Here is a 21,470-nt window from a genome sequence, read left to right as displayed (position 1 = left end):
ATTTGGAACCAATCGGTTGTTTCATGTCTGATTCTTACTGTTGCTTCTTGACCCTCGTACAGGTTTCTCAGGAGACAGGTAAGGTGGTCTGGTACTCCCATCTCTTTCAGAATTTGCCACAGTTTGTTGTGATCCACACAATCAAAGGTTTTAGCATAGTCAATGAAGCAGAAATAGATGTTTTTCTGGAATTCTCTTGCTTTCTATATGATCCAGCGAATGTTGGCGATTTGATCTCTAGTTCCTCTGCCTCTTCGAAACCCAGCTTGTAGTTCCGGTAGTTCTCGGTTCACATATTGCTGAAGCCTAGCTTGTAGGATTTTGAGCATCACCTTGCTGGCATGTGAAATGAGCGCAATTGTATGGTAGTTTGAACACTCTTTGGCATTGCCCTTCTTTGGAACTGGAATGTAAACTGACCTTTTCCAGTCTTGTGGCCACTGTTGAGTGTTCCAAATTTGTTGGCATATTCAGTGCAGCACTTTAACAGCATCATCCTTTAGCATTTTAAATAGCTCAGCTGGAATATTGTCATCTCCAGGTCTTGTTTTTACTGACTGTATAGAGCGTCTCCATCTTTGGCTGCAAAGTACATAATCAATCTGATTTCGATATTGACCATCTGGTGATGTCCATGTGTAGAGTTGCCTCTTGTGCTGTTGGAAAAGAGTGTTTGCTATGTTCAGCATGTTCTCTTGACAGAACTCTATTAGACTTTGTCCTGCTTCATTTTGTACACCAAGGCCATGCTTGCCTGTTATCCCGGTGATTTCTTGAATTCCTACTTTAGCATTCCAATCCCCTATGATGAAGAGGACATCTTTTTTTGGTGTTAGTTCTAGAAGGTGTTGTAGGTCTTCATAGAACCGATCAACCTCAGCTTCTTCGGCCTCAGTGGTTGGGGCATAGACTTGAATTACTGTGATGTTGAATGATTTGCCTTGGATTCGTACCGAGATCATTCTGTCTTTCTGAGATTGTACCCCAGTACCGCTTTTCCCACCCGTTTGTTGACTATGAGTGCTACTCCATTTCTTCTAAGGGATTCTTGCCCACAGTAGTAGATATAATGGTCACCTGAATTAAATTTGCCCATGCTTGTCCATTTTAGTTCGCTGATTCCCAAGATGTCGATGTTCAATCTTGCCATCTCATGTTTGACCACCTCCAGCTTACCTTGATTCATTGATCTGACATTCCAGCTTCCTAAACAATATTGTTCTTTACAGCATCGGATTTTCTTTTCAGCAGCAGACACATCCACAGCTGAGTGTCCTTTTGGCTTTGGCCCAGCCGCTTCCCTCTTTCTGGCGCTACTTGGAAATTCCCTCTGCTCTTCCCCAGTAGTATATTGGACCCCTTCCAACCTGAGGGGCTCATCTTCCAGCGTCATCTCTTTTAGCCTTGTGATACGTTCCATGGGGTTTTCTTGGTAAGAATGCTGGAGTGGGTTGCCATTTCCTTCTCCAGTGGACCGCATTTTGTCAGAACTCTCCGCCATGATCTGTCCGTCTTGGGTGGCCCTGCACAGCATAGCTGATGGCTTCACTGAGTTAGGCAAGCCCCTTCACCACAACAAGGCAGTGATCTTGGGAAGGTTAAAGGCAGGCATTAAAATGTCAATTTTAATCAAGCAAAATGAAGCACATAGTACAGGCTCATTCCCATGCAAGGTTGCCGTTTCAGTTGTAGGAGGCAGCAGAGAGGCAGGACTGATGGCTGATGTGGGGCAAATTTCCACCTAGCTACAAAACTTTCTGGGTGACACAGACAGGGCTTTTCTACACAAGGCTGTTAATCCACTACATCTACTTTCAGTTTCTTGGCAGAATTGAGATCCGAGCACTACACAAGTGTTTCCTTTCCTGCTTTTCCACTGCATAGCTTCTAGGTGGCACTGTGGTATAGCAGAATAGCACAAATACACAAGAGGAGATTGCTCTTTCTTTCACCAATTAGAAATAATACCCCATTTTTTCTGCTCTAAAAGAACTCACAAGAAGTGCTGTTGACAAACAAAAGCAAAGCTGGGGGGTCACAAAGTCATCTAAAGAGCCTGTAGACAACCATGAGTAGAGCATGACAAGTGCATGACAAATGCCTTGTGTAGAAAAGTTCACATGCTCTCTCAGCCTAATCTACTTTACAGGGCTCTTATGAGGATAAAGGCGGGGGGGGGGGGGGAGACCGTGTATGCTGCCCTGGGGAGGATAAAATCCTATATACTAAGAGTGAACTCATTATTCATTCTTAGTATATTGAGTTCACTCAGGGAACTTAGTGTGGATCCTTATGTAGCCAAAGCAGCACAAAGAAGGAAGTATTAGCAGGCCTGGGAGAAGCCCCAAGGTTTGTAGAAGTATGAACAACTTTACAAGGAAAAAACCTAAGGGAGGGGGGGCCCAGAAACTCCTCTCTGAGGACTGAGCCATGCTTTGCTATGAGGGAAAGAGGTTTGTGACTTTGATATGCACACCAGGTACAATAGACGCATGACATCATCATCATAGTACTGGGGAGTTGTCCAGAAAATACTGGGCTGCGGGGAGGGGGAATGGAGGACTAGAATCGAGGCCACCAGCAATCAGGTATTACTCTTACGAGTCCCCTGGACTGCAAGGAGGTCAAATCAGTCCATCCTAAAGGAAATCAACCCTGAGTGCTCATTGGAAGGACAGATAATGAAGCTGAAGCTCCAATATTTTGGCCACCTAATGCGAAGAGAAAACTCCCTGGAAAAGACCCTGATGCTGGGAAAGACTGAAGGCAAAAGGAGAAGGGGACGGCAGAGGATGAGATGGCTAGATAGCATCACGGATGCAATGAATATGAACTTGAGCACACTCCGGGAGAGAGCGCAGGACAGGAAGGCCTGGCGTGCTATGGTCCATGGGGTCACGAAGAGTCGGACACGACTGAACGACTGAACAACAACAGGTTTGGGTGATTATCTAAGGAAGCAGAATTCCATATTTGCAACTGCGGGTTGCTGTTATACTTCCCCCTATCCAAAATTGGTGCCTGGATGAAATAGATCAGGTGAGAACACTAGAAATTAGGAAATCACATTGGGAGGATGCAGTCCTGTAAGGCTTGCCAGGAACCAGTCCATTTATTTATTATTTATTACAGCCATGGCTTACAATAAAATAAATAAAAAATCAACAGCAAACAAAGCAGAGCAGGCAATTACAGCCAGCATAAAACAGAGGTAAAAGGCCCAAAGCTGGAAAGCTAAACAAACAAACAGACCTTAAAGCCTTGAAGGCTTGGGGCAAAATACCCACTTTTTTCCTGCCTGGCACTGAAAAGAAGAGAAAGATGTGTCCAGGAGAATGTCTCTGGCAAGGGAGCCCTGAAGGCACAGTGCCACATCTGAAAAGACCCTGTCCCCGCTCACTTTATTTCAGTTTGGAGCTTTCTAATTTGAAACAACACATTGATTTGGAACTGGGAGATAGTGGAAAGGATAGTGGAAAAGGTAGAGGTTGGAGTGCTGTTGTAATGCTCATCCAGTCAAAATGTTTCCAGAAGCCCTCCCTGGCTCAAGAAATGTCCCAAAGGGGAGGGAACAGATCACAAATGCGGAGCACTGGAATGTTAATACAAAGATGGACCCTCCATCATGGCTCCATCTCAGAGCTCCCTCCACTAAAAGTGCAAATACCTTTTCAAATGCTGGCTTTCTCTCGTTACAAGTTTCAAAACTGTGTCAGGAGGAATTCAGAGGAACAATTTGTGTGCGCGTACAAGCTGGCTTATATTATACTTTCCAAAATGCACAGATTTTACGTTGTGTTTCAACCAAGCCAGAGTCTGAAAGCCCACACTGATTTTCTTCCCACTACTATTAAACTGTTCAACAGTCTTCCCCAGCATTCTGTGCAGTCAGAAAGCAGTCCACAGACTTTCACAACGGGCCTTGATTGGCTGCATAGCTTTGTGTTCCAGGAGTGCTTCGAGTTGGGTGTCACATTCCTGAGGTCTTGTCATTTGCATCCATTGATTTACATGGCTCAATCTTTCAAGAGGCACCCGTCGCTTCGAGTAATGAAATGATTGAAATCGCTGGTGACAACCAGCGTAAATGACTTAATTTTTTCTCCCCTTCACTTTGCTAGAATGAATTATCCCTCTGTTTGTCAGAACAGGTTATTGTAAAAGCATTAGAGCTGTCAAGAAAGAAACATTCATTGACTGAGACATCACCTCACAAATCTGTTCTATTACATACATTTGTTGACCACTGAACTAGTTGCTAGCTGGAAACATCGGATGATAACACCCTGTAGTTAGGGATGCTCCAAAGCCATAATCATGGCAACCAGCATGGAGTCTTAAGAATCCTTCCTCTTTGTGTGTGTGTCTGTTTTTAAAAGAGCAATTTTCTAGTCCTCATCATTACAAAAGAAAGCTTTATGATGCAATGACACTGATGGATAAAAGCATTGAGCAGGGAGGGGTGTCTGGGTGGGACTTGTATTTTTCCAGGGAAGGATTTCATCCTTCCATCATGAGGAATATCATGGCGAGGTCTCAAGCATTCTCCTCATCTTCCGTGGAACTCTACTCTTTTATCTATGGTGGACAGAGAGCGAATGTCAAATGACAATTTGCAGTGTGGTGCTGCTTAAAACAGACTATGTGGAAGTCATAACCACATGCTTTTTATGCTCAGGTGTGGCCTTCAGCCTATTGGTGAAGCAACTGGGTGAAAAATTGTGATGGGTGGACCTGTCCAAATCCACTCTGGAGTGAATCCAGAGTAAACAGATTAATTACCCAGGCATCCACTGGCACTTAGAAAAATTCATCCTGATCCTGGATTGGACCCAGAGCAGATTAGGGCCTGTCATGCAGCATCACCATAGCCCAGGGCGCTAAGTGTTTCCAGCAGCCCCCACCTGCCACCCTCCCCCATTTGTGCAATTTACCAAGGGGAATGGGAGCAACAGGGAGGCCACCTGGAAGCACCAGAGTGTCAGGAGCACCCTCGTTGCCTTCTGAAATCCTCAAGTAGCCAGAATCAACACACAGACGATAGGGCTTTTTTCCAAGGCTTTATTTCCATTCAACCTAATGACACTTACAGATGCTAATTGCATGAGCCTAATGAGGGAAACTTTAGAGAGCTGCCTACCAGAGGTTTCTAGCCTTAGTGAAATCAGTTGATCTCCGTTTGGAGGACAGAGGTGGGAAACCTCTGGTTTTAAGGGCTAGGAGGCGAAAGTCCACCCCTTTCCCGTGGGGCATCGGGGTGCAGCTGTTGATGTTGCGCCAAGCTGGCTGAGCGCCTCCTCTTGGCGCCCTCCATCTCCCGCTTGTCCCTTCGCCGGCGCCTAGCGTCCCAAAGCTCCAACTGTCCCTCTCCCCGCCTGCCAGGGTCGCTACCACTCCCATGAATGTGAGCAGGGAGGGACTCTCCCTCCGGCGGCACCTCTGAACAGCGCGCGGGTTCCTCTCCCACGGTTTTTATCTCTTCCTCAGAATCAGAATTGCTTTGGGGCTCTATGGGCTCCGATCCAACCCTGACACAGAGTGAGATTGGGAAGAATTGCCAATCCGTTTCAGATTTGGCTGGTTACCAGCGGGTGTGGAGCCAGATGTGAACTGAATTGCGTAAAATCCAGCATTTGAAAAAAACCCATTCCATAGTTTATCCCATCACTAGTAGAAATGTAACTGACATCCATGGCCCTGTGGGGAAGAAGAAGGAGCAAGGGAGACAGGTGCAGGCAAAGGGAACATCAGGGCCTGCTCCAGTTGGACTGCCCCTCCTGTGGGAGATGAGACGGGGGAACAGGGCCATCCCACCAGCCCTGCTGACAGTCTACCTAATTCTTTTTTCCCCCCTCCGCATTGCCTTTTCCTTGTGTCGTGTCTTTTTTAGATTGTAAGCTTGCGGGCAGGGACTGTCTTCTTTGTTCATTGATTGTAAGCTGCTCCAGGAGCCTTTTTTGGCTGAGGAGCGGGATAAAAATACAATAAATAAATAAATAAAATGTATAGTATTTAAAGACCTGGAGTTTAGCATTTTCCTATTTAGGTGACTGGCTGTTTTCAAGTCACTTTTTAGGCACCCTTGTCGGGGATTTTTCTCCTTGTGTAAGTTTTTTTTAATCCTTACCAATCTGACTTACTAATTGCTCTTTAAGTTTGAAGACCTGGCCAAGCGCTGCGTTCAACAGATTCAGAGAGTTAGCATTGGTATGGAGAAAAGACAGGATGAAGCCTGACAGGAAAGGAAACCATCGGGGAGGTGCTGAGAGGAAAATGAGGAACTGCCCCCTTCCCCTCTCTGGTACCTCTCTTGGAACCACTGGAGAGTGGTGTTGCATACCTCCACTGGGCCCCACCGATGCATCACCAGCCATCTCAACCAGTGGTTGCGCAAGCCTGCAGAAAGAGCCAGTCACATCACTTAGGTCCATCTCTTGACAGAGACTGCTAACCAAGACCGCAAGTGTAAATTTCAGCCACCTTCACACATGTGGGTGTAGTTACTGCAGTTGCCCCCACCCCTGTCTAGATACTTCCAAGTGGTTTACCTTTCCGGCATGTTTGTAAACCACGCCAGCCATGCTCTGAGATCTTCGGAGGTGAGTCCCTTGCCTCGTGCATAAACATTCCTGGAAGCAGAGCTGGCCTCAAGGGTAGGCGTGGTCAGGCACCTGCTGAGGGCCCACCCCATAGCAGGGCCCCACTGACAAAAGTCCCCTTGGATTGCTCCTCCTCTTCACCACTGCAAGTCGGTTGTTCACCTGCCTCTCACTCTGGCCTGGGCGGGTGCCCCTGCCTGCCTGCTCCCTGGCTCTCTGCCTCTCCAGCAAGCAAGTGGGAGCAATTATGGAAGAGAGGAGGAGGAGCAATAGCAGCTGGTGACACTGGTGGCGAGAAGGTGGACTCACTGAGGGAGGGGTCCACGAAGGGTGGCTTGCCCGGGGCCCCTCCAAAACCTGGAGCCAGCACTGCCTAGGAGCCATGCCATGTTGGCAGGAGGGAGCTACCGTCTGGATTGTCAGGCACACAAATGCCTCGCGCTGATACAGCAGCTTGGTTCTCCCAAGTCTGTTCATTGCCCACAACTGCTTGGCTAGATGGCATTTTATACCTGCATCACCGGGTGCATAGGGAGATTTCCTCTTGCTCCTCTAGGGCTCAGTCAGAGGCCTAGGAACTTTGATGTATCCTGTCCTTCAAGATTTGAGGGGATGGAACCTCCCCTCCTCCCCGAGTGGGCTGGAAAATCACTCGATGTGGCTGAGGTGACAGAACTGCTGGGATGGAATGTATCTGCCAGCACTGATTGCATTCCTTGCTGTCTTTCATCTGCAGTGTCGCCTGGCCAAGATGGTCATGCCAACGTGGATCTCCCACCCGTGTCTGAGCAGATCATGCAAACTCTCACCGAGCTGGCCCGATCTTTCCAGGAAACAGCTGACCGCTGCTTGCTGGTTCTGCACTTGGAAGTCAGGTATTGCATTCATTTGGTTGCGTGGAAACCATGGGATGGCTCATAGCTAGCCTGAGTATCACAGCCTCCTTCGTCACCCATGTCTGGACATCAGAGGTTCTTCTTCAAACGTGGCCCATTCGTTGCATCACAGCTATGTGAGAATCCATAGAACAGTCTTATAAGCCAGACCAGGACCCTTAATCCCTGTGTTATGGAGAAGCCCTAAGGCAAGGGTAGGCAACCAGTAGCCCTCCAGATGTAACTGGGTGCAGTTCCCATTATCACCAGTGGGCTGATGGGAGTTGCAGTCTAGCAACATTTGGAGGGCCACAAGGTGCCCACTCCTGTCCTAAGGCTACCCGATGATTTCAAGCGCTAACATGAATCATAAAAACATAGAATAGTAGGGTTGGAAGGGGCCTACAAGACCATCAAGTCCAACCCCCTGCTCAACGCAGGAATCCAAGTCAGAGCATCCCCGATAGATGGCTGTCCAGCCCCATCTTGAATGCCTCCAGTGTGGGAGAGCCCACCACCTCCTTAGGGAATGGGTTCCGTTGTCGTATTGGAACCAACGCATTGAATGACAATGCGTTAGCATAAGCGGCCTGTAGTGCAACACTAGCAATGTTAGCTGGCCCACCAGGTTTTCCAGGGGAAACAATATTGGTGTTGCATTAGAGGTCGCTTATGCTAGCGCAGTATAATTTATGGTAGGACTAGTGCTGACTTGGATACTGCCCTATAACTCCAGACCCCTGGTGTCAGAAATTGAGGGTTTTCTTTGAATGCCTCCAAAGGATGTATTTGCTGAACCAGCATGTACTACATCGTGGGAGTGAAAATAAAAGAACATTTGGCATTTTACCTGTGACAACGTGCAGCATACCTAATCCACAGGAGTCTTTCTGTGTATTTTCCCCACAGGGGGCGGGGGGAGGGGAGGGGAGAAATGACAGGCTGAAATGGTGGTTACATTTAAAGCAGAAATCACCAACCAGAGTGTTGATGATGATGATGATGATGATGATGATGATTATTCCCCTATTTGAACTTTAAAGGGAGAAGACTAAGTTGTCATTTTGTTTTGAGAATGTCACCTTTATCAGGCAGTTTTGTTAAATAAAAGGTCTACCCTTCAGGGGGCTTTTAGTGATTTCGCGCCAGCCACATATCACAGTTAATGGTCCCGAGGACGCATTTTGCAAAAATCAACCCTCCCGCTGTGCAATCAGCAATGTTTTCAGAAAACCTTAATGCCAAAGTTGCATCAAGGTCAATGCAGAGACGTCAGTGCAGAGACAGGGAAGACCTCTGGGGCAAAGTCATGATTTGTCTTTTGTACTTCATTCAATTTTTCCATAGAATCGTATTGGGCTGACATAGATGCGACCGCAGTCAACAAATTGGTAGCCAGTGTTTGGAGCAAATCCCGCGCCCAGCCTTCCTTCTCCTCCCTACCTTTGGTTAAGCAGTTTGTCACTGCTGTCATTAACTGTGCTTAAGGTTAATGGAGGATCCTGCTTAACCAGAAGGTGAAACTACTGGTTTCAGATCCTGGATTAAATGAAACCCTGAGCACGTTTAACCAGGGTTAACAGTTGTGCTGACAAACTGCTCAAATGTGCTCAAAGAGGACATTTTGCTTCGGGGGGTGGGGCTGTGGGGATGGAGCTGGTACACCCAGGGCTGGCTCCCAGTTTGTTAACACAGACTTGCTGACACCACATCTGCATCAGGCTGACGTTGCATGACCAAGCGACCACCTCGTCCAGCCCCTTGCTACATGGCAGGACCTCCCCACACCCCTAACAGTGCCAAGAACCCTCTCCATAATTCCAGACCTGCACACCCCTCCTCAGGGCCAGCCAAAGACATTTTGCTGCCTGAGGTGAAGGACAAGATGGTGTCCCCTCCCATTCCATGTACAAAAGCTGACTGGACTGGCTGTTGAATCTTTCTTCAGCGCTGGCAATGTGACAGCATCCTCGGCCACACCTGAAGGCAGCATGCTAACTTAGGGGACATAGGGCAGGCCATGTGGCCCACAGCTCTCTCCTCCAAATACTTGCTGACGCCTCCCAGCTTCTGCTACCTGAGGCAACTGCCTCACTCTGCCTAATGTTAGGGCCAGCCGTGCCCTCCATGTCTTGCAGTCAGAGATCATTGGGTACTCCCCAGCTTGAACCAGGAGCCTCTAGATATGAAGCCAAGGCCTAGCCAAGCGAGCTGTCTTCTGTACTTGAAGAGGGTTACTGAGCTCAGGCCCCAGAGCCCTTTCCAGGTGCAGAAGGGAATAGGGATAGGCAGCATTCTCCCTGTGATTCCCTAGGAGTGTGAAGCCTCTGGGCTGGGCTGGCCAGGTATAAATGCCTGTTGCGGTTCTGGTTCTGGCTCCAGCCACTGGCCTCAGGGGCCCTCGGCTGGGGAACACACACCCTAGGCCTGGATTCTGTCCCTGTTGCAGAGGTGGGCCGCTGCAACTTTCTCTGGGTGCACACTTGCCATTTTTCGTCCTCTCCCAGCTTCACATTCTTGCTTCAGAGCTGCCTCATTCAAGCAATCAAGGCAACCACAAACCCCATAATCTGCAATTGGAATGCATTATGGAAATTGGGCCCATTTGCATAAATGTATGTAATTGACACACTTTACAAAATTTGCCTTTTGTACAGTTCAGTTCAGATGCACTTTGGACGTTCCCATGAAGGCGTGAGGAAGGGAGCATGAGCAACATGTTCCTCTCTGTATATATGTTTGAGTCTCATCCAGAAAGGGGGAGATACACAGTGGCCCTCTTTGGACCAATCTCAGGCCGCTTTATATAGTCAGTAGAATCTAGCGGTATGACTTTTCCTGGACTCTCCCACTTGAGACTGCAAGTTAGGGGCAGGGCAGGAAGACTGTGGACTGAAAAGGTTTGGCCAGAGATGGGGAAGGATAGCGAGGAGAAGAAAGGGAAATAGATTTGCGAGTTGTATGAGATGGAAGTGGCACGTTAAGTGCCAGAATGTTAATTCTATAAGTACATATGAGGAAAATCCTAATAAATATCCAAGACAATATTTCTTACATTGGAGTCGAGATGAGCATTTATACTTGCCTGGTTTAAACAAAATACAAGATCCTTATCTGACAGTCCAGATGCCGTCACCTAAATCAAAGTGTCCAGGGAGAGATGGTCGGAGCTGCTTTGTGGTATGAATCTTAATCCTTCCCTTCCTTGGCTTGGCATGTTCATGCCAAGAATAAAGTTACTAACTTCTGCATTATAAAAAATGGCATCCATCCCAACGTTTCATGGAGCGCCAGTGTGCAAAATAGAGTTTCATGCACGCATAGTCTCCCTTCGCCTTTTCCATGAGTGGTTTCTTGGTGCATGAATGGAGTATTCCTCGGGTCATAAAAGAGAACTGAATAATCCCATTATGGGCAGAGCTCCATGTTCACATGGGAACCCCCACATGCACATGCACACCCACATCACTGGATCTTGGCCACTGCTGTCAGGAGTGCCCTAGCTGCCTCTTGCAGTCCCCTCCAGTAGCCAACTCAAGACACAGACAACGAGGATTCTTTCCGAGGCTTTATTCCTTCATTACTTAATGACTCTTCCAGATACTAATCACTAGCGACTAGGCAAGGAACTGCACTGGGGTAGATAGCAGAGTAGCCTAAGCTCCAGGTAAGGCAGTTGGTTCCCGTTCGAAGGAGAACAACGGGAAGACTCTGAACTTATGGGCTATGGAGAGATCCTCCCTCTTACCCTTGGGTCCTCGGGACGTGACCGTTGTTTGAGCGCCAAACGAACGGAACGCCTCCTTTCGGCGCCCTCCATCTGTCGTCACTCCCTGCGTCTGTGCCGAGCATCCAGCAAGCCCCCCTCCAGCGCTCTCTCATTGCCAGGGTCACTATCTCTCCCAGGAATGCTGGCAGGAGGAATCTCTGCCAGCTGCTGTGCTTATGAGAGATGAGCAAGCTCCTCTCCCACAGATTGCTGTTCCTCCTCAGAATCAGAACTGCTCTGGGGCTGTATGGGCTCAGTTTCCACCCTGACATCTGTTGACTAAGCTCAGTATTTTCTCTGGCTAAATAGTGTGAAAACATTGCACAGCTACCATTGCCTTCTGTCTCCCAGGGTTCACTGCTTCCACTATCTGATCCGCTTGGTTAAGCAAGGGAACTACGCCATTGTCGCCAATGTGGAGAGCATGGATTATGACCCCCTGGTGGTGCAACTCAATAAGGACATCAGCGCCGTTGAAGAAGCTATGAGTGCCAGTCTTCAGCAGCACAAGTTCCAGTACATCTTCGAAGGTCAGCTGCTCTCCAGTGATTTAGGGATAATGGGCCCTATAGAGATGGGCAGGGTGGCAAAGTCTGCCATTTTCTGCCATTTTCTGAGTGAAGGCAGGCCTTACTCAATCCAGATATAGAGTTGCAGGCTGAGTCAAGTGAAGCCACGAAGTGAGCTATTCAACTGTGCTAGTTCTCACAGAGGCAACTAGTTCTCATAGAGGTAATAAATCTATGTCTGGGCTGTTTTATTTCACATTGCAAAGGGTGGGGGTGGGGGAGTCATGTGGTTGAAAGCTCTTCCATACGAAGAAACTCCCTTCACGTGGAAAACGCCAATGTCAGTGGAGAAGGCAGGGTAGACCCTTTCTTCCTGTCAGGCCAGTTTTCTGTGTAGTGGGATGTGTGTGTGTTTGGATAGAGGAGGCTTCAATCACGTGGGCCTCCGCCTGAGGTGTGAATACAGCCCAGACATAGGCTTCCCCCTTCAGGAAGAACTGGGAACCATGTGACATCCGAATGTTTTCCGAAGCTGTGAACTTTTAGGATCGTGGTGAGAGGACTTGATGTGGGCTGGATTCCCATGGCTAGAGCTTGAGCAGAGGACAGGCTTTTACTGTTAATGCTCCATCTCTCCGAATGTGACCCATCTGGCTATGTTGTGTATATAGTCTTTGCTTATTTGTGCCTCTTGGACAATTCCTTGGGATGAGAAGGATGCAACAAGGGTACCCTTAAAGGACAATAAGCTGGGTGTATCACATAATCACAGAGAGCTAGGCAGCAGATCAGTTGATTAATTGGATTTCATTCAGTTTGAACCCCCTCCTCATCCTGAAGGCTCTGTATGTTAAAAACGTATTTTTAAAAAACTTACAAAAATTAACTTCAGGCAGCATTTACTTTAGAGTGAATTCTTCTTAGTACTGAAACTGCTCTAACTCCATCGTGTTCGTGGGGAGGGGGGGTTACTGCCTGTAAAATTTTGTTTCATAAATTCAGAGACAAAGAAGCACCAACAGGGGTGCAGAAATGAGCACAGTTCCAAAGCAGAATCGGTGTAGACCCCAGGCATCCCACAAACGCCAGGCATGCTTAGCTGTTTCTGCTGATTCTCTCTTTCTAGCATCACACACAGCCAATTCCACTCTCACGGCTCCCCAGCTCCCATCTGCAACACCCTTCCCAATGAATTTCATCAGGCAGGGCAGCCAAAATGGTAACTTTTTGTAAAATAAATTCCCCATTGCAGGCGTGTGCTGGAACTCTTTCATGTTTGCCCTAAGGAGGAATTAAGCTGTGAAGAAATCAGAATGTAGCCTTTTTGTGTGGCGTGTTAAGCTCAATCTACTCATTCCATTACTTATTGTTTTTCTGAAACTCTAAACAAATACATTTTTTTATTTATGAAACTCTAAACAAATACAGAGAGCTTTGGCTATTGGGCAGTATAGAAATGAAATGAAAAAGTAAATAAATAAATAAATAAATTTGTTTGAATCCTTTCTCCTGACTGGGTTGCCTGTATGTGAAACCTCCCCTCCATTTTTCCGTTCCCTCCAGGTTTAGGTCACTTGATCTCCTGCATTCTCATAAACGGGGCCCAGTACTTCAAGCGCATCAGCGAGTCGGGCATCAAGAAGATGTGTCGAAACATCTTTATCCTTCAGCAGAACCTGACCAACATCACCATGTCACGGGAGGCTGACCTGGACTTTGCAAGGTGGGATGGAAGCACTCTGTGCGAGTTGGGAGGTTGACTGGCAAGGGCAGAGTGCAGCCTTCCCCAACCTGGTGCCCTCCAATTGCAATGTACTGGAGCTCCCATCATCCCCAGCCAGCTCAGCCAATGGCCATGCTGGCTGGGGATGATGGGAGTTGCAGTCCAACACACCTGGAGGGCACCAGGTTGGGAAGACTGGCGTAGTGGCTTTACGTGTCTAAAGGTTTCATCTCCCTCGCCAGCGTTCCTCGTTACGGTTCTCTAGACCTGTTCGCACATGACGTTGGGGGGATGTCTTTTTCCCCCTCGTAAGAAGTCTTGCTCCCGTTGGTATTTGATGAGTTAACATAACGGGGCAGCTGGGAACTCTCAAGCCAGGCCATTTACATGTCCACAGACACTTTTCAGGAGCCAGCTGTGCCCAGATCCCAGGCCCGAGGAGACATGCTCCAAAGAGGAAGGGGACCTTACTGCAGGATCCTGGTCAGACTTGGGACCGGCCACAGACTGTTCCCACCATGTGAAGGACCACCTTCAGAGGAGGGGCTGACCCCTTGCCCCAGGAGGCTGTGACACAATGCCTCCGGCAGGATCCCAGCTCCAGACCCTCCACCATCACCCCACAGCTGTAGTAGGTGGTGACAGGTGCATGCCAAAGCCCAACACCACAGATGCAGGACCTGTCCGGAGACCCAAGGTCTCCGCTCCCTCAACTTGAGGAGGAGGGGGAGGAGGCGTTGGCAAGCACTAGCATAAGCTCCCAGACGTGGCCTGCTGAGCTCCAGGAAGAGGCGGGGCTCCCTGGCCTGCTGTAGAAATCCTCAATCTCCGCCCGTTAGTTGCTGGCACAGCAGCTGTGTGACGAAGCTCCTCACATAAACTTGCTCCCTCCCACACCCAGCTCTAGAGTCTGCCGGACAGCTCTCCTGCGGGTTCAGGCCACCAGCTCAGTCTCTGCTACAGCCACTGATGACCTCTTCCCCCGCTCAGGATTCCCCAAAACAGACAACAGGACAAGCCTGTACCCATGACATCTAGACCACTGCTGCATCTGAGATCTGTGAGCTGCCAGCTCCGTTTATTACGGTCACTCATTTACTTAAAAGTCTTTTCACCACGCTCTTTGGCTGAAGAGGTTCCCAGAGCAGAATGCCGATCAATGACAAGCAAGCTGGTCCCGCTCCTGCCCTCAGGCTTACAATGCCTGAAACATGACAAAAGGGAAAAGGGAAGGAAAAAAGAGAAAAACAAGCAAGCTCAGGCACAGATCCTTAAAGTTCTCATGATGACGAGCTGGGATGGAAAAGTGCAGGGAGGAGCCAAAAGGAGCTGGACTTTCAGCAGCGCCGATGACGTGGCCTGGCTCCCCTTCTCTCGCTCTGCTACAGCCTGGCTATGCTACTCATACAAATGCAGGTGGCAGCACTTGAGTTTATTGTCTTGATTCTAGAATCTACATATGCCGCCAGCTCGCCCAGTAATTGCTGTTGTCTGACTGCCCAAATTTGTATAAAGTATTTTTTTTAAGCATCACAGGCCCCGGGGAGTTTAATTTTGAGGTTGGCTTCCAGAACTGGGCTAAATATTTGCAGGGCAAAAGGAATGTCCTTTCCTTCAGGTTTCTGAACAGTATGATTTCAGCCCTGGCATCCAGTTTGTAGCTCAGTGGTAGAGGTCATGCTTTGCATGCAGAAGGGATCCCCAGGATTCGGTTCTGTAGCATCTCCAGTGAAAAGGGCCAGGGAGCAGGTGATGGGGAAAAGACACTTCTCTGACTGAGACCGGCATGGTTTCAGTGTTAGTGGGCAGTGAATCCACTCCAGGTTTCAGTCAGAACCCGTCAGAACTCTAAAGGAGCTCTCCAAGGTGCGGAAGCACCTTGGAGAGCTCCTTTAGAGTTCTGACTGGTTCTGACTGAAACCCGGATGGATTCACCACCCTGCTGACATCAGAGCCACCAGCCTTCACTGCCTGAGACCCAGGAAAGCTGCTGCCCGTCAGAGTAGTCTGCCCTGTGCTAGGTGGACAAAGCGTCTGACCTGGCATAAGTCACCTTCCCATGTTCCCCCCTTTTCTTATGGTTTACTGCAGGAGGATTATGTTTACGTTGTTGCCTGGTTTCGGTCAGCTAAGATCTAACTCATTTCTTCTCTGTTCTTGAAAAGGATTGGGTGGTGAAAACCATTTACTAGCAGCACACGAATGGTTCACAGAGACACTGCGAAGAACCGCTATAAAAATGTTTTCATATTTTGCTCCTTCCCCATGTCAGATTAACTGTGCAACCTGTTGCATGTGACTTGGCTCGCTTGCTTGAGCCATCTGCATTGTGGATCACAAAATCATTCCTTGCATGTAAGCTACCCTTTGCTCATTCCTGCTTCCAGCTTGTCACATGCTCAGATTTGGTTGAGGTGGCCTCGCAGTCGTTAACATGCGGCGGTGTGGGCGTTACTCTGTGTTGCAGCTCCAGTCCAAGAGCAAGGGTTTGGCCCAGGCAACTTTTCCAGACAAAACTGTGCAGTAATTTAGTGTGGGCCACAGACTGGCGCCCAGGTTAACAAAAGCAAGCATCCACAGCCCCTCCCACCATCACCACCCCCAGAAGGATGGGATTTATTTTGCAAGCAGATACAAGCAGTCCAAACCGCCTCTCTCTGGCCAATTTTCTAATCTTGGTATTCGTTATTTCAGCAATGGACAGCTGAACATATGAAATATTCATAAGGATATTTTTGGGGTCAGGAATCAAAATGCCTGTCTGGACTGAGTAGAAAAGCTTTTATGACCCTCTCCCCACTTTGGACTTGAGTAATCCACCAATAATGGAAGGGGAAACTCGCCATCTTTTGTGCCTTTTTTTCTTCCCCGAGACTGAATTAGATGGGTGAAGAAGTCTGACTTGAGCAGATTTAGGGGGAACAAAGTCCGCTGGCGAGCTTCAATTATTTGGATTCTCATATGGGGAATGATCTCATTATTGAGTTAGCCTATTCATAATAACATTGACATGGGGAAATTACAAAACCCCAAGGCAAGGGGGGGGGGGGGTTTCCATTACCAATTCTCCCTGGAATATAATTCTCAAATTCAATCATTTCCTTTTAAATGATTTTTTTTAACTTGAAATGTTAACTAAATTAGCCCAGGTTTTTGGCAGGCAGCACAGGACTTGAACATGTGCTGACAGCAACTGGCACCCAAATCAGAGACCCAAGTGCAAGGGAAGGTTGGCATTGTTGAAGCGGGAGAAAGAGGCAAGGCAATACAGGGAAAGCACTGGGGGGCTAAGCTTGCGCTGTCTGAAAGGCTGCATCTGTTCAGGGCATTTTCCACATGTTGCTACCCATTTTGCATTGCCTACTGCCCTGGCCTGGTTGTCATAATGCCAGGGCTTCAATATGGCATGGCTATGTGGCACCCACAGTCCCTCTCATAACCAGGGCAGCCTGCCTCGTGAGCTAGCGGTGACCAACCAGGAAAGAGATCTCAGGGTTGTGGTGGACAGCTTAGTGAAGGTGTCAACCCAGCGTGCGGCCGCTGTAAAAAAAGGCAAGCTCCGTGTCAGGCATAATTAGAAAAGGAATTGAGAATAAAACTGCCAGTATCACAGTGTCCCTATACAAATCTATGGTGCAGCCACACTTGGAATACTGTGTACAATTTTGGTCACCACACCTACAAAAGATATTGTAGAGCTGGAAAAAGTGCAGAAAAGGGCAACTAAATTGATCAAGGGGCTGGAGCATCTCCGCTATGAGAGAAGGTTACAACAGCTGGGCTTGTTTAGCTTGGAAAAAAGGAGGGTAAGGGGAGACGTGATAGAGGTGTACAAAATTCTGCTTGGTGTGGAGAATGTGGATAGGGAGACATTTTTCTCCCTCTCTCAAAATACTAGAGCCCAGGGTCATCCCATGAAGCTGATTGGTGGGAGATTCGGGACAGATAAAAGGAAGGGCTTTTATCACAGTGCATAGTTAAACTATACAGTCAGGGCCAGAAATATTGGAACAAGGATAACTGTTTTGGCAGTTGGCCTCTGTACACCACCACATTGAGGGTGAAAGGAAACACACCCAGATGGGAGCGAAGTCAGGACTTTCAGCTGTAATTGAAGAGGATTGACAAAACTGGGGCACTAACCATTCAGGAAGTACAGCCAGTGGCATGCACACACACCCATCGCTGGTGGCTCATAAGTAATGGAACAAACCAACATCATTTCAAACTTAAGGATCGCCTTTAATACTTGGATGAAAATCCTTTGCAGCCAATGACTGCCTAAAGTCTGGAACCCATGGACGTGACCAAATGCTGAGTTTCCTCCCTCGAGATGCTTTGCTGCAGCTGCCTTCAGCTGCCGCTTGTTTGTGGGTCTTTCTGCCTTCAGTCTTGTCTTCAGTAAGTGAAAAGCATGCTCTATTGTGTTGAGATCAGGTGACTGACTTGGCCATTGAAGAACATCCCACTTCTTTGCCTTGAGAAATTCTTGGGTAGCTTTTGCTGTATGTTTTGGCTCATTATCCATCTGCAATATGAAGCGGCGTCCTATCAGTTTGGCAGCATTCGGCTGAATCTGAGCAGAAAGTATAGCCCTCTACACTTCAGAATTCATCCTGCTGCTTTGATCAGCAGTCAGGTCATCAATAAACACCAGTGACCCGGTTCCATTGGCAGCCATACATGCCCATGCCATAACACTGCCTCCACCATATTTGACAGATGATGTGGTATGCTTTGGATCACGAGCTGTTCCTTTCCTTCTCCATACTTTTCTCTTCCCATCATTCTGGTACAAGTTAATCTTGGTTTCATCAGTTCAAAGAATCTTATTCCGGAACTGGGCAGGCTTTTTTAGGTGTTTGCTGGCAAAGGCTAATCTCGCCTTTCGGTTCTTGAGCGTTACCAGTGGTTTGCACCTTGTTGTGAAGCCTCTGTATTTACATTCATAAAGCCGTCTCTTGACTGTAGATGTTGACAATGACATGCCTACCTCCTCAAGAGCATTCTTGACCTGGCTAGATGTTGTGAAAGGGTTCCTCTTCACCATGAGCAGAATTCTGCGGTCATCCACTGTAGTTGTCTTCCGTGGTCTTCCAGGCCTTTTGCTGTTGCTGAGCTTGCCAGTTAATTTCTTCTTTTTCAGGATGTTCCAAACAGTTATATTGGCCACTCCCACTGTTTTTGCGATCTCTCTGACGGGTTTATTTTGTTTCCTCAGCCTAATGATGGCCTCCTTCATTCTTTGGACCTCATGTTGGGAGTTCCAGTGAACAGCTACCAAAGGCAAATACAAAACTCAGAACCACCTCCAAGCCTTTTATGTGCTTGACTGGTCATGGGGCACCCAGGAAACAGGCCACACCTGGCCATGCAGCTGCTTGTCAGCCATTCGTTCTATTACTTATGAGCCCCCAACGATGGGTGTGTGTGTATGCCACTGGCTGTACTTCCTGGATTGTTAGTGCCCCACTTTTGTCAAACCCCTTGAAAGTCCTGACTTTGCTCCCATCTGGGTCTGTTTCCTTCATCTTCAATGTGGTGGTGTACAGAGGCCAACTGCCAAAACAGTTATCCTTGTTCCAATATTTCTGGCCCTGACTGTAGAATTCGCTCGCTACCACAGGATGTAGTGATGGCCACCAGTCTGGATGGCTTTAAAAGGGGCACAGACAAATTCCTGGAGGAGAAGGCTGTCAATGGCTACTAGTCCTGATGGCTATGTGCTACCTCCAGTATCAGAGGCAGTATGCCTATGTGCACCAGCTTCTGGGGAACATGGGTGGGAGGGTTTTGTTGCAGTCATGTCCTGCTTCTGGGCTTCCCATAGGCATCTGGTTGGCCACTGTGTGAACAGAATGCTGGACTAGATGGACCCTTAGTCTGATCGAGCAGGGCTCTTCTTATGTTCTCATGGGCTGTAGCTCATCTCCTTACCAGCCATCTAAATGGGATTTTGCCCAACCCATGTTGGCCTTTCATACCATTTCCTGAATTATTGTGCCTGCTCACAGACGGGGTGGGCCAGGCCTATTGCCGGGCGATGCTCCATCTACCATCATCACAGTCAGCACAGCTCCGCCCTCCTGAACTCAGGGTCTGTGCAACTACCACCACTGCCCTTGGTTTACACACCGAGGTGATCTCCCATCCAGGCACCTCAGCAGGCCCAGATTCCCCACCCCCTTCAGCAGTATAATGTTGAGGAGTCCAGCCAAGTGTCCTCATCCCGTAGTCCCCATCACACAGTTTCTGAGGAGAGGGGACCTTCTCTTGGCCCCACAGCCAGGATTGGGCCTGCTGCCTGGCCCCACCCACAGACATCCACACGTTAGCATGGCCATCTGCAGGGAAGGAGCCTACACGTGAGTAGCCGCTCACATGGCGGCGTCTACATTATTGTGACACCAGAACAGGGATCGGGACACAAGGCAGCTGTACCTGCAGACAGACAGCGTGAACACCTGGGAACCTCTAGGCAGACCCAAGCAGCTTTCCCGGGGCATGGCCGAAAGTGTGGCCCTGCTCTTCAGTACTCATGTGATGCCCCCTTCGGCTGAGTAATGCATGAGGAGGGCTCATGTCCTGTAGCCATTTTAGAAGCCCACCCTCTCCCTTCTTGCTGAATATCTGTGCCTGGACTAGACCATTGAAATGGGGCAAGTGACACACTTCTGCTTGTACAAGACTTCTTTTAATAAAACCAGTCTTTGGTTGCTCATCTCTGTGCACCTTCCTGTGGCCACAAAGCCCTTTACATTGGTGGCAAACTTATTTTGGCCATCAGGCCTTGGCCCCAGCCTCAAAATGGCACTCCCGGAGACCGTTCTTTGGCTCACTTACAGTTGCAGCTGTGCTAACAAGAATGTTAGCATTCTTGCGCCGAAGAGCTAAACTTCTCCTCTACTTTATCCTCATAAGATATACATATATACCATCTCTATGTGTGTGCGTGCGTGCGTGTGTGTGTGTGCGTGCGTGTGTGTGTGTGCGTGCGTGTGTGTGTGTGTGTTCAAATCCACTTTTTGACCAGAATTCAAGGCAACTTACAAAATATGTGGAATATATAGCAGTCATTAAATTAAAAGAGCCACCTTCTGAAATATAACATTATTAAAGCAGCAGATGGTAACATTCAGTGCAAAAACAGAACAAAACAAATCAACAAAAAGCATTTAGTCATCCACTCCCACAAGTGCTATGAAACAGGAAGTGTTTGAACTAACCGATTAAATATTACAGCCTGAGCAAGACTGATGGGCTTACCTGGGCAGAGGGTTCTGAGATGGAGGTGCCACCACTGAAAAGACCGTGCTCCAGAACGTTGGAGTTTGGCTTTGTTCACTGGATGGAGTAGGGAATGACCATCACAACGCTCACCATGGGCATGCCAGCAGCTTCCTTACATTGGTACAAAAGTCCCCTCCCATACGTAGCTGAGTCTCTGACATGGACTCTTCCCTCCAACGTGTCTGAATTCACCTCATCATCTCACACAGTGGGATTGTTCCACCCTACGGAGAGCCATGTTCAGTGTTTGTGCAGCACCAGCAGATCACTGAATGGTCTATTGGCTCGATCGTGTTCAGTATAGGAGCACGCAAGCTTTTGAGTTTGTCAGAACTCTCTTTCTCAAGCAAAATCGAGCAAGTCAGGGATGGCTGTGGAGGAATCGGGATTGTGTGTATGTCGTTCAGAAGCTATGTTGCTGAGGAACTCCGCAGTCAGTCATGCGCCCTGTCTGCAGAAACGTTTTAGGTTCAACCGCCAGCATTGCCAGAGGAATGATTTCAGGTAGCAGGACTGGAAAAGGTCTCCAACGGAGAGTTTGAACAGCTGCTTCCAGTCAAAGCAGATGGCAGGGAGCCAGATGGACTTTTGGCCTGGCTCAATGTAAAGCGACTTCCTACGGGGGCTGGGAGGCGGGGGGCGTGTGTGTTGAAGTGGTAGTTAAATGAAGCAGACCCTTCCCTCTGAAACATTGCTGTTAAAATG

The 21,470-nt window shown here is 48.3% G+C and overlaps 1 protein-coding gene across 3 annotated transcripts in view; it reads left to right on the top strand.

Moving 5' to 3' along the window:
- EXOC4 (exocyst complex component 4) overlaps positions 1-21,470 on the top strand; it is a 545,732-nt gene that overhangs the window by 509,302 nt on the left and 14,960 nt on the right. For all 3 annotated transcript variants that reach the window (XM_084809036.1, XM_084809035.1, XM_084809037.1), the window contains 3 exons: positions 7,336-7,474; positions 11,595-11,773; positions 13,316-13,475. In XM_084809036.1, the coding sequence (XP_084665162.1) occupies positions 7,336-7,474; positions 11,595-11,773; positions 13,316-13,475 (478 nt within the window). The remainder of the gene's footprint in view (positions 1-7,335; positions 7,475-11,594; positions 11,774-13,315; positions 13,476-21,470) is intronic.

Source organism: Heloderma suspectum, chromosome 7 (assembly GCF_057233095.1).
Source record: "Heloderma suspectum isolate Gila_16-S chromosome 7, 16-S_ref, whole genome shotgun sequence".
Taxonomy (NCBI): domain Eukaryota; kingdom Metazoa; phylum Chordata; class Lepidosauria; order Squamata; family Helodermatidae; genus Heloderma; species Heloderma suspectum.
Note: the sequence above shows the minus strand (reverse complement) of the source record. Positions and strands in the feature narration are given on the sequence as shown.